This window comes from Sinocyclocheilus grahami, unplaced genomic scaffold (genome assembly GCF_001515645.1).
Source record: "Sinocyclocheilus grahami isolate Dianchi unplaced genomic scaffold, SAMN03320097.WGS_v1.1 scaffold742.1, whole genome shotgun sequence".
Taxonomy (NCBI): Eukaryota; Metazoa; Chordata; class Actinopteri; order Cypriniformes; family Cyprinidae; genus Sinocyclocheilus; species Sinocyclocheilus grahami.
This window is the reverse complement of record NW_015505921.1, coordinates 88,160-101,817: the sequence shown is the minus strand read 5'-3', so window position 1 is coordinate 101,817 and position 13,658 is coordinate 88,160. Positions and strand designations below refer to the sequence as shown.

Genomic DNA, 13,658 nt, shown 5'->3' with positions numbered 1-13,658 from the left:
GTAGTTTGTTGAGACTACACAATATTCTCATGGTAATAGTGTGCAATGAATATAAACAACAACAACAACCAGGACCACTGACAACCATTAGAAAACAACGTGTTGTTCTTCTCGCAACAACCTCGCTCAGGACTGCACAGTGGGTGCGGCCAAACTATTGCGCCAAGCGTGAGAGTGACCAATAGAAGCAGGTCTTTCATTTTGATGCATAGTTACTGCCTACTGAGATGCAGCTTCACTCACAAGCAAAGCATTTCAACTGCAAGCAGACCCGCAAAAAATGACAGCAGAACAGAGAGCAAAATAAATGGGTGCGTAATGAAAAGTGTGGGATCTGCATAGAATATTTATTTGCATTGCAAAGAGTATTATTATGAATTACTTTATTTTTGTACTTTTTCAAATCTTATTCTCTAAATTGTTATTTGCAATCTTTTATTTTTCAATGAAAATATAATTCGTTTTGCTCTCAAACACAGTATGTTTGATTGAATAAAAAAGACACAAAAATAGCTCCATAAACTTTGTTAAAATAAACTAACCCATGCAGTCAAAAAACTCATTGACATCAGGATGATCGAAGCTGATTGGTTGAAGGATCTGAACATGTTCCTTCCGAACTTTGTTAAAAATAAACTTGACCAAAAACCAATTAAAAAAAAACCTTTGACTTCAGGACAATTGAACTGAAACTCTGGGTTTTGTCTATAGTCCTTCCTGCAGCACAGAATGTCCTACACATTTTCATACAGTCAATTGTGAGGTGGCTGTCAAGCTCCAAAAGTTACATAAAGGCACCATGAAAGTACTACAGCAGCAGTCCATATGCATCATGCACTATATTCTAAGAGTTCTCAAACAATACAGTATTTTCTGTGAGGAACAGAATTAGGTCATTACTCACCAAACTTCTGTTTTTCATTTATTCCATTTAAATAAGTGTATGTTCACACTTGGCACATTATTGTATGAAAAGCAGCATTGACATTCTACCTTAATTCTCCTTTTGTGTTTCTTAGAATAAAGAAATGTATACAGGTCTTGAACAAATGAGGTTGAATAAATGATGACAGAATTTTCATTTTTGGATGAACGATCTCTTCAACCAGCACAGCTCTGAAAATGAATGTGTGTTGTGTATGTCTGCAGTCTTTCACTCTGTCCAGAAAGCGCATCATCCATTACACCAGTTACGACCAACGAAAGAGATCCAATGCAGCCTTCCTCATCGGTGCTTATGCGGTGAGTCCAGCTCTGTTTCTAGGACCTTAGAAGAGGACAATTTTGTTGATTTAAACCCTCATGTTCTAGGGTTTGAGAGATCCCAGACAGTAAGAACTAACTGATTATGAACAGCAAAAAACAACAAGAGCTATTTAGTCCCAGTTGACCTCTTGTTTTAGAGTCTCTCTGAGAAATTTCTAATCATGATGTCTCGCTTCTGTATGCAGGTAATCTACTTAAAAAGAACTCCAGAGGAGGTGTACCAGGCCCTGATCTCTGGAACCAATGTGTCATTCCTGCCCTTCAGGTGAGAAGCTGCTCACACAGTCTTACACAAACTTTTGAATGGTATTGTAGGTCATTTTAAGGTAGCATTGCACACACACACAGACACGCAGACACACACACACACACACACACACACGTATGTTGTTAATGAACATACTTCATCTATTTATTTATTTTTTTATCTATATAGAGATGCTGCTTTTGGGAACTGCACATAAATCATGATGTCTCGCTTCTGTATGCAGGTAATCTACTTAAAAAGAACTCCAGAGGAGGTGTACCAGGCCCTGATCTCTGGAACCAATGTGCCATTCCTGCCCTTCAGGTGAGAAGCTGCTCACACAGTCTTACACAAACTTTTGAATGGTATTGTAGGTCATTTTAAGGTAGCATTGCACACACACACAGACACGCAGACACACACACACACACACACACACACACACACACGTATGTTGTTAATGAACATACTTCATCTATTTTTTATTTTTTTTATCTATATAGAGATGCTGCTTTTGGGAACTGCACATTTGATTTAACCATATTAGACTGTTTACAAGGAATCCGTAAGGTACGTGTGTTAAAGGGAAGCATTTTCCATAAAAGCACCATCCATTTTATCTATTAATATTTAGGAAGGTTAAAGTTTGTGACATTCTTGAACCATTTTTGGATCAAGGCTGGACAGTGCAGACGTGTAATGCACTTTATCCCCAGAACAAAAGATTTTAGTCCAATTATCTGTCTTTTCATTCTGACACGGGAGAAAGAATTGGCACAGGCACTATCAAATGGATTACATAAAGGACATGCCACACAATGTGATAACTGAGGAACAGGAAGCTTAATACAAAGAAGGTAGTTTGTGTGGGTGGAGATTTTCTGGAAAGTTGTCTGGCAGGAAAGAAAAGCAATTAAAATGGCAGTGAGATATTACGCAGCTTGGATGGCTGTGGTTGCAATTGACACATGATTTGAGTAAATGGTGTTGAAGAGAACCTTGGTTTGTTTAGTTTGTCCTTTTAAGCATCAAGGATTTATCTAAAATTAATTAATGCATAATAGGCTCTTTTGAAGATGTTTTCTTAGAACCATTTAGATTTCTATTATGTTAGTAAAGTGAGTAAAAGTCCAAAATTCATAATTTGCCTTTATTTAATGAAATGTTATCTTATTCTTAATTAATTTTTCAGGCCTCGCAGCATGGGTTTTTTGACTTTGAGAATTTTGATGTTGAAGAATATGAACATTATGAGGTATCACTTCTTTATATATTCATATTTTTTGTACATTTAAAATTGCATAACTGTCATAGCATTCAATATCGAATATCAAACCAAGTGGCTTTTATTTTAAAGAAAGAGAGTACACTTTTCAAGCAAAACATTTAACAAAAAATATATGATAAATTATAAAGTTTTGGGAACTTTGTTTGTCAAATGTCAGTGTATCATTGTTCATTGTTAATGTGATGAACTTCACTTGTGGTTACTCTGATATAAAACCTGTGTGAACTTGAGGAGAACTGATTTTACTGGTTAAAAGTCATTGCAAAAATACCAGCTGGTTTGATATTATGTCATCTAATGTAGTACATTTAACATTTAAGTGTTTCTTAACTGTCCATTCATTTTGGGGACACTGTCTATCCATCTTTTCCCTACGCCCCATGATGCTTGAATTGCATGAATTATGGGAATAACTTCTGTTAAACTGTAAAAAAAAAAAAATCAGCAAAAGTTTTGCTTCATAAACGTAATAAGCATTTTTTTTTTAAACTGGGTACGATGAGCTGTGATTTCCATCATTTTGACAGATAATAAATATTGTATTTACCTGCTTTAGAAACACTATAGGAATTAGAAGTGAAAAGGGAGACAATTACATTTTAAAACATCTGTGTGAAAACAAACCTGGAAAGAGACGTGAGGATTTGGATTAAAAAACAGAGACTCTGCATTTAGTAAATTATTCATGGAACATATCATAAATTAAATTGGGAGAGCAGAGCACAATTGTACAGTAGATGTTGTCTTTTTCATATTGTTACAGAGAGAAAAAAAATCAATAAAAATAATAATAATTAATAAAAAATAATAATATTGAGAAGAATGCAGCAGACTGAAAAGAGCTCTTGCCATAGATATTTGTGTTACACCATGTCCCATTAAAATACCAAGCGTTATGTTATTCTCCAGATGCCTGAAAATAGAACATGAAGGGAAATGTACAGCTCATTCAGTCAATCTGATGGATAAGGATTATTTGTAGTGCAACCTTATGATTTGAAATTATTTTTATTTTCAGTCTTTTTGAGTCCTATTGTAACTACTTAGAAGCAATAAAGCATCCACAAAACTCAACACGTGTAACTTCTTTTCATTTAGCAGTCGTTATCATTTTAGCATATTTTCTCACCTTTTGCATTACAAGCGTGTAGAAAATGGAGATTTTAACTGGATTGTGCCAGGAAAACTGTTGGCCTTCAGCGGACCTCATCCCAAGAGCAAAATAGAGAATGGTAAGCTGGCACATTAGATTTGCCCCTAAAAGCTATTGCCACAACAAATAACAATCTAGTGGTTATTGAGTCAGTGTGTTACCCTGTTGGTATATGTTCTTTATTCAACAATAGTTGTTTCCTAAAACTCTGTTAAACTGAACATCATTTGCTACAAGTACTGGAAAACATTGAAAATGACTTGTCACACCATTTAATCGGTGATTAAACCATTTTTATCAACAAAGTACTCAAGGGGACAATGGAGGTATGTTAAAATGTCTTTGCCATTAAAGGGGTTGTGCTATTAATCAGATTAATCAGCTTGATAACATACCAACTTTCACTAACTTGCAGGCAAGATAATCTTCAAACTTGCACAACAATAAGAGAAACAACTGACTGTAGTTTTTGTGCTTTAGTGCCCCTCATGGCAACAATGAGAATCTCTTACTGAGTGGACTGAATTCACTTCTGAACTGATGACTATTTCGGCTCTTTCAGGTTATCCACTCCACGCTCCTGAAGCATACTTTTCCTACTTTCGCCAGCACAATGTTACAGATGTTGTGCGACTGAACAAGAAGATTTATGAAGGTCGGCGCTTCACAGATGCCGGGTTTGAACATCACGACTTGTTCTTTGAAGACGGCACCACGCCTAGTGATCTCCTCACAAGACGCTTTCTGCACATCTGTGAGAGCGCCAAGGGTGCCGTAGCTGTCCACTGCAAGGGTGAGACACTTCCTAAATTTATGAAGAAACAGCATCTTGTTTTTTCCCCCCATCTAAATAAGGTGCACTATTGCATTATTAAAAAGTGGAGTAGAGACATTGTATGATCCTGCAATTTTTGTAAAGTGTAATGCAGGACACAGAATTTATGTTTCAATATACTTTTGATGTTGAAGAATATGAACATTATGAGGTATCACCTTTTTATATATTAATATTGATACTGATAATATTCTCATACTCATTCTCACGAGTGATAATATTTCTGTCATGTGAGTTCTGTCATTTTGACAGATAACAAATAGAAACATTCCAGTAAACACTGCTAATAGGGATTAGAAATGAAAAGGGGAGACAATTCCATTTTAAAGCATCCGTGTGAAAACAAACTTGGAAAGAGATGTGAGAATGTGACAAGAGAAAAACAGATTCTTAATGCATTCAGTGAATTATCCATGGAACATATCCCAAATTAAATCAGGAGAGCAGACCACAAATGTGTAGTAATTGTTGTCTTTTTATATATTGTTACAATTTAGGAAAACAGAAAATATTTAGGAGGAAAAGAAAGCAGCGGACTGAAAATAGCTCTTGCCATAGATATTTGAGTTATACCATACCACACTAAAATACCAATTGTTATCTTGTTCTCCTGCTGTCTGAAAATAGAACATGAAGGAAAATGTTGTTTATTCAGTCAAACCGATGGATAAGGATTGTTTGTAGTACAGCCTTATGATTTGAAATGATTTGTTTTAGTCTTTTGAGTGGAGTTTCCCCAAACCGGAAGTGCTTCCCATAATTTAAAACGCAGGACACTCGCTAGAAAAAAGGATGCTATCCTATTGTAAATTCTTAAAAGCAATAAAGCATCTACAAAACTCAACACATGTAACTTCTTTTCATTAGTTGTTAACATGTATGTTTTTGATGAATTCAAATATTTTAGCATGTCTTCTCACCTTTTGCATTACAAGCGTGTAGAACATGGTGATTTTAACTGGATTGTGCCAGGAAAACTGTTGGCCTTCATTGGACCTCATCCCAAGAGCAAAATAGAGAACGGTAAGCTGGCACGTTAGATTCAGAGCTAAAAGCTTCTGCCCCAACAAATACTAGATTCTAGTGGTTATTGGATCGATGTTTTGGTAATTGTTCTTCACTTCTGAACTGATGACTGTTTTGGCTCTTTCAGGTTATCCTCTCCATGCTCCAGAAGTGTACTTCTCCTACTTCCGCCAGCACAATGTCACAGATGTTGTGCGACTGAACAAGAAGATTTATGAAGGTCGGCGCTTCACAGATGCCGGGTTTGAACATCACGACTTGTTCTTTGAAGACGGCACCACGCCTAGTGATCTCCTCACAAGACGCTTTCTGCACATCTGTGAGAGCGCCAAGGGTGCCGTAGCTGTCCACTGCAAGGGTGAGACACTTCCTAAATTTATGAAGAAACAGCATCTTGTTTTTTCCCCCCATCTAAATAAGGTGCACTATTGCATTATTAAAAAGTGGAGTAGAGACATTGTATGATCCTGCAATTTTTGTAAAGTGTAATGCAGGACACAGAATTTATGTTTCAATATACTGTATATACAGTGTGTATATATATATATATAATATATATATATATATATATATATATATATATATATACCCAGGTAGCCAAAATTGTTTGGGCCGATAATGGCCCAGATCCGGAAGAAATAACTCGGCCCAGCTGCGGTTCCCAGACTCGGCATGGATATGGGATGAATGACGCCCCAGAATCGGCCCAAATACACTGGCCCGTGTCCGGCTGCCAAAACTGCTGGCATTGGGCCACAATCACGCCGACTAGAATTTAAACACTTAGCCGGTACTGGCCCGAGTTTGGGTACTGAAACTGAGTCAACACCACTGGCATTGAGTCACAATCACACTGACGAGAAATTAAACACTTTGCCAGTACTGGCCCGAGTCTGAGTACTGAAACTGAGACAACACCACCGGCATTGGGCCACAATCACGCCAACCAAAATGGTACTCGAGTGCTTTCACACCTGGCCTGTTGTTTCGGAACCTGGCGCGTTTCCCTCCTTAGCTCGGTTCATTTGGGCATATGTGAACACGTAAATCGCACTCGGCTCCACGCCAAAACAATCGGTCCGAGATCGTCTGAACGAGGTGGTCTCCGCTCGATTGAAAAAGGAACTCTGGAGCGGTTCGGTTGTAGTTAGAAAGCAATCCAACGAACCAGGCTATATCACAATGTATAATGGGTAATTACATAAGTTCCATGAAAAGCATTAGCTTTGTTGTTTTGCTAATACTTCAAAATGAACCTGTGAATGTCTGTGAAACAAATTTGGTCCGTTTAGAAACATTGCCGTGTGAAAGCGAACTGCACCAAGAATAAAAAGCAACATTGTTATAATTTTAATCCCTGTTTCGGAACAAAGCAATCAATCTACAGGTGTGAAAGCACCCTTAGCCAGTACTGGCCCAGGTCTGGGTACTGAAACTGAGCTAACACCACCGGCATTGGGCCACTATCACACCAACCAAAATGGTACACTTAGCCAACACTGGTCCGACACTGGGTACTGAAACTGAGCTGACACTGGGTCACAATCATGACGACACCTAGCCAGTACTATTCTTGTTCGCTAAATTAAAAAAACTAAAACATATATATATATATATATATATATATATATATATATATATACTTACATTTACTCATACAGAATTACAACTTCTAAAATATGTGTATTAAAGACTCATTCCAGTTTTGATATAAAACCAGAGCTTTGAATAATTTGTTTCTCCACAAAATGACATTGTTACCTTAAAATCCTTAAGATGGCATCTACTTCCAATTAAAATAAAATACATATTATACAGTGTCCTTGTTAAGTCTACATGTACTTATGCATGTCAACTAAATATGTCACCTTTACAAAGATTAAGGGTCTTTTCATGGCATCCCCACCTACCCCATGAATTACCCCATAACATGTGCTCCTTCCACATGACAACACTTTTTTTATGTTCCAGCTTACAAATGTTACTTGACAGCTCATTGGGTATTTAAAAGTCTGCGCATTAGCCATTAACCCAATTACAGAATAGAAAATAACAGTAACATATGATATTTTTTGGTCTTGATATAAATATCTCATAGCTCTCTATAAATCTCTGACATGGACAAAAATAAACATTACAAAGAAATGTTAGTGCAGTGTATTTCCTTCCCCCTTCATCTACTGAACAAACCCCCAGCAAAAACATCCACACATCAAAGTGCTTATGATGGAGAGTTCCAGTTTCCAGTACAGATTGCTCCGCCATAAAAAAGAAAGTAGTTTTTAAGGTGCTGTAGCGAATCAGCTCATGGGGAAATATGAATAATTAACCATAACTAATTATGATTAATTATTAATATTTTAGATCCACTGTAGATATTTAGCTGACCACTCAGGGTCAACCGTCTTGTCAATTCTAAGAACGTTAATTTCCTGGTTAAAGGAAATAACTTTCTTACTGTACAATTCTATAAGTTTGTAACGTAAATCTGCATGATTATTGACTCCGGTTATGAGTAAACAATGAACACGCCAAGTGTGATACAAGTAAGGTTTTATTAACTACATAAAAACTTAAACTAGTCTAACATACTACACAAACACATTAAGCCGGTCTAACATAAACATACACACACACACACATACAGTTGGTATAGAAAAGGGTTAAAGTTTAACTCAGCATAGAAAGAGGCATAAAGAATGGATTTTATGGAACACTTTGCATGTATATTCAACAGATCAAAGCCTTCAGGGATACGTCAGATTCTGAGTTCAAACACACCTTGTAGAAAGGTGTAACTGATACTTAATGCATCAATTAAATCGACTAAGTTTGATACTTGCACGTCTGTATGAACAAAGATTCCTGATGCGATCTTACGGCCCCAAGATCTTGCTGAAGTTGGTTGATGAGAAAGGACCAGTTTGAGTCAGAGTCACTTGATGAATGAAAAGGACTATAGCCAGTACTGGCCCGAGTCTGGGTACTGAAACTGAGCTGACACTGGGTCACAATCAATGCCGACACCTAGCCGGTACTAGTTTTGTTCACTAAATTAAAAAAAAATATATATACTTACACTTACTCATACAGAATTACAACTTCTAAAATATGTGTATTAAAGACTCATTCCAGTTTTGATATAAAACCAGAGCTTTGAATAATTTGTTTCTCCACAAAATGACATTGTTACCTTAAAATCCTTAAGATGGCATCTACTTCCAATTAAAATAAAATACATATTATACAGTGTCCTTGTTAAGTCTACATGTACTTATGCATGTCAACTAAATATGTCACCTTTACAAAGATTAAGGGTCTTTTCATGGCATCCCCACCTACCCCATGAATTACCCCATAACATGTGCTCCTTCCACATGACAACACTTTTTTTATGTTCCAGCTTACAAATGTTACTTGACAGCTCATTGGGTATTTAAAAGTCTGCGCATTAGCCATTAACCCAATTACAGAATAGAAAATAACAGTAACATATGATATTTTTTGGTCTTGATATAAATATCTCATAGCTCTCTATAAATCTCTGACATGGACAAAAATAAACATTACAAAGAAATGTTAGTGCAGTGTATTTCCTTCCCCCTTCATCTACTGAACAAACCCCCAGCAAAAACATCCACACATCAAAGTGCTTATGATGGAGAGTTCCAGTTTCCAGTACAGATTGCTCCGCCATAAAAAAGAAAGTAGTTTTTATCCCAAGTGGGCGTTTTGAGATCCTGTGGAGTTTTATGGCTCTTTGTGTGGAAACATGGTACTTTAGTATCTGGAACTTTGATTGAAAATACTAAAGGTTCTCAGGGCACTAATATATTGCCTACGTACCAACAAATAATATACATTCTTGTTTAGATCATCAGAAGGCGAATTCATAGATACTAAACAAGCTATATGTAAGGTTATATGAATGAGTGGTTTATCGTAAGCATGAATAAAAATAGTCTATAATACAACAGATTAATACAAAACAGCAATAATACACACAATGGCCTGAAGAAAATGTGTGTTCATTCAGAGAAAAGGTTTTCCTATGAATTAATTAGTAGAACAGTCCATTTCTCCTGTGCATTTGTACCCCTTGTTTCTGGAGAAAGCAGAATGAGAGCCGGCTCGCATTCCACAAGGTTGTAAATGTATCGGGTTACCATGAAACCAGGGTCTTGTTCGGCGTCCTGGGGTGTTACAAAGTATTTGTGAAAGCTAGATAACAAAATATATATTGTGTGTTGGAGTAGTCCAGACGCTACAGTGCAGTACAAAATGAAGCATTCTAAACATTAGTTATTATGTTAATTATTATGAAAATATTAATAATGACATAATATTACTACAGAATAATAGCCTACACAAAGAGATCAAATTAACCAATGTTAATAATTGTACTAATTTAAAAACAAAAAACAAAACAGAAAAAAAGGCATCAGCTTTGTCTTAGCTTGTTATAACAGGAGGCATATACGCAGTCTGGGCAAGTTACTTTAGATAGTCCGATGGCTTTGGTAAATTTACCCATACATATACAATTTAATTTACAACTTATCAAGAGATCGTGATCAGGCCCTTTTACTTTTATTAAACATACTGATTAGCGGTGAGTTTTGACTTCATGCAGGCCATTGGCAAGGTAGGATCTTTGAAAATGGATATCCTGGTTCCGTTGTACTGCAGAAGACCGATTTCCCTAGCCCGACAGAAAACTTCCACGCAGTTTTGATAATAGTGCAATTTGGCTACTGTCACTCGAGGTTTGCTGCCAGGTTGTTTGGGCTGAGTTCCGCAGTGCGATCTGTCAATTAGAATCTCAGTTTCCATTCTTAATACTTCCTTAAGCAGTTTAGACACAGATACAGGGGTACTTGAGCCCTGCCACATTCATTAAACGAATATTGCATCTCCTCATTCGTCCCTCCATATTAAAGGCACAATATGTAAGTTTTTTTATTAAAATTTCCAAAAACCACTAGAACAGTGTTATATATTTTGCTGACTTGTGTACTTCCATTATCCCAAATGTTTCGAAGAATGTTTAAATCCAGAAAAAAATGCAATTTTAACTAGTGACACGGACCGTGTCTATAGTGTCATTGCCTGCCAATGACGTCATAACCCCTCGATTTCCGGTTTTGTTTTGTAGAAAACATGGAAACACCAAAGACGCTTTCATATGTTGTGCGTTTTAATAGACCGGTGACGACCGCACAGAGTAGCATTATAACAGAACTTTCAAATGTATCTAGTATGATAAAACAGAGCTGCTTTTTCCCCCCACATACGCACGACCGGAAGGAGCGGAAGCTGTCGACTGTGGAATAATAAAAGCTCCGCTGCTTTCGAGCCGTGTGTCACCTCGTTTCGCTTCGACGGCTTTCAGCCTCACCCTGCTTCATTCTACTACGTTAATAAATCATTAGCTCATCAATGAAGATGATTTCTGCCCGAGTCCCGTCGGATTGCATCGGCTGTGGGGATGAAGACGACAACTCCCATGATTCCACACTCAGTCACGGCGTCATCAAACTACGCCTTTGTCTATTTGTTTATTTTGAATACGCGCCCTCTAGTGGGCGAAAATTACATATTGTGCCTTTAAGACATTTTTCCTGTAGGTTAGCAATTTCTGATTCCATCTTGTGCACATATTTTTGTAAACCTGTTATCTCATCAGAGCATGCGTTGAGGCCTTCTTCCATTTCAGTTACCGTTTTTTTCATGGACTCTTGATCAGCAAGTAACAGGTCGATGCTGCCGACAACTTGTTTTAATGGCCTTTATTTGAGATTTAATGACCTCAAACTCACTAGAAAGAGTAGATTTAAGGTCTGATTGCAAAAGTGTCTGTTTTTAAAGAAACAAGAAGTTTGCCGTGTTCTTCTGACATTTCAGCTTACTTTTCATTTTTGGATCATTGGCGCCAGAACTGTTAGCTGCATCCTTTCCTTGGTAGGCATATTGACGTAATCTTCTAGCCATCTAAGCGTGAAAGCTTGTGTAACTCGAAGTAAAAGTGAAAATAAAATATTCCCAATGTATGTCGCTCTGTATTTTGATCACACTGCACCAAAAAAATTTAAAATTTTTTAGTTTTTTTCTTATATATTTTGACGGAGCTCATCAAAGAAACACCTACTCCATACCCTGCTCACTAGCACCCCCCAACATCAGTGCATGCTTATTTATTTTACTTGGTAAGTTATGAGTTTTGTTCATAGATTTCGAGGATGATAGTAAGTCATGCAACCCGTCCATATTGGATCTTATTTATCTGGCTGAAAAAGATGAATTAATGCCAAAATACGTTGTAAAAATATTTTGATTGCGTGCATAGTCTTTGATGGGAAGCATTCAAATGATTCCCATTAAAATGATTTTTTTTAAATAAAATGTTTTATTATTTAGAATATAAAACATTATATTATTTATTTTTATGCACAGCTGGCCTTGGCAGGACAGGCACTCTGATAGGCTGCTACCTGATGAAGCATTTTCGCTTCACAGCACCTGAGGCCATTGCCTGGATACGAATCTGCAGACCGGGCTCCATCATTGGACCACAGCAGCACTTTCTCGAACAGTAAGGCTAAACAGTCAGTCAAAAAGTCTACAGACAGAAAAAATGGTTTAGAGGTCCTGTTTAGAAGCACTTTCTTTCTCTCAAGGAAGCAGCACAGTATGTGGGTGCAAGGTGATCTCCATCAGTCCAAGCAGAAGCAACAGCAGCTGAGGCAAAGCCGACAACAGGAGAGAAACATGGCCCATCTCATCTCCGAGGTGGACGACATGTCCATCGACAGCACCATTCTGAAGCCACCAAGTATGGATGAGGTAAGGCATCTGAGGAATTGAATCTGCCAATCACATCTGAGTGCACAATACAGTAAGCCTGTTATTGACACTGTGATTTGTTACACTACAGAATGAGTTCAGAGAAGAGGACATGATTCCAACTCAAGGAGACAAACTACTAGCTCTAAAGGGCCAACGCAACCCCAGATCTACAGTCACAGTGCTTAGGTAGACCTTCAGTTTCACTAAATAAAGGATATAAGTGTCATTAATATGATCTCAACCGTCTCAGTCATGACACCATTGTGGCAAAACATTGTGGCAGTTAAACAAAAAGTTTTGGGTCAATATACAACAGCATTGCCTTGATAATGTTTTGCTTTCTATTTGGTGCATTTGGCAGGGAATTCATATATTTTCAGAAAACACCAAAAATCCATGTGTTGAATTTTGTTATGCTTGGTCTGAAGATGATTTAAAATTGGACAAAATTTGTTGGAAGATGAATTAATGAAAAGGTATAGGCAGTTATAGTATTCCACAAGCCCCAGGAATACATAGAGGGAAGAATCATGTGGTCAAACCGAGTTACTATCAAGTTAATAACAATTTTGTCCATTTTAGATTTACTATTATTTTGAGCTTTATAGCTTTTGACCTATAGGTCAATGGTCCAGTGGACCAGTGGTACTCTCAGTCCATTGTGACGTCATGCATGATTTAGGGTGCTTCTCATTTCTTAAATTGTGCATACTAATTTCTGGGTCACAGACTGGATGATAGGGAAGCAAGAATACGATTAAGCATCAGTCAGAGCATTGAGAAGTACCCTCACTCGCCACTGAAATCCAATCCCACTTCATGATATCTTTCCTTTCTGATTATCTTTCTGTAGCAGTGTTAGCTTGTTGTAGCAGTACTCTGTTTTAAATGTCTAGTTCTGTCACTTTAAAAAACTTTAGATGGCACAGATAAATCTGCTAGCTTTTATACCATTCACTACATGGCATTCTATTAGTCTCTTTTGCAACTGTAGCCA

General features: G+C 37.2%; 1 protein-coding gene across 1 annotated transcript in view; it reads left to right on the top strand.

The window, feature by feature from the left end:
* The window catches only part of cdc14aa (cell division cycle 14Aa), a 46,733-nt gene that overhangs the window by 10,470 nt on the left and 22,605 nt on the right, over window positions 1–13,658 (top strand). Inside the window, 6 exon segments of the mRNA XM_016245048.1 lie at window positions 2,706–2,768; window positions 3,946–4,033; window positions 4,517–4,747; window positions 12,269–12,407; window positions 12,493–12,658; window positions 12,750–12,847. Coding sequence (XP_016100534.1) covers window positions 2,706–2,768; window positions 3,946–4,033; window positions 4,517–4,747; window positions 12,269–12,407; window positions 12,493–12,658; window positions 12,750–12,847 — 785 coding nt within the window.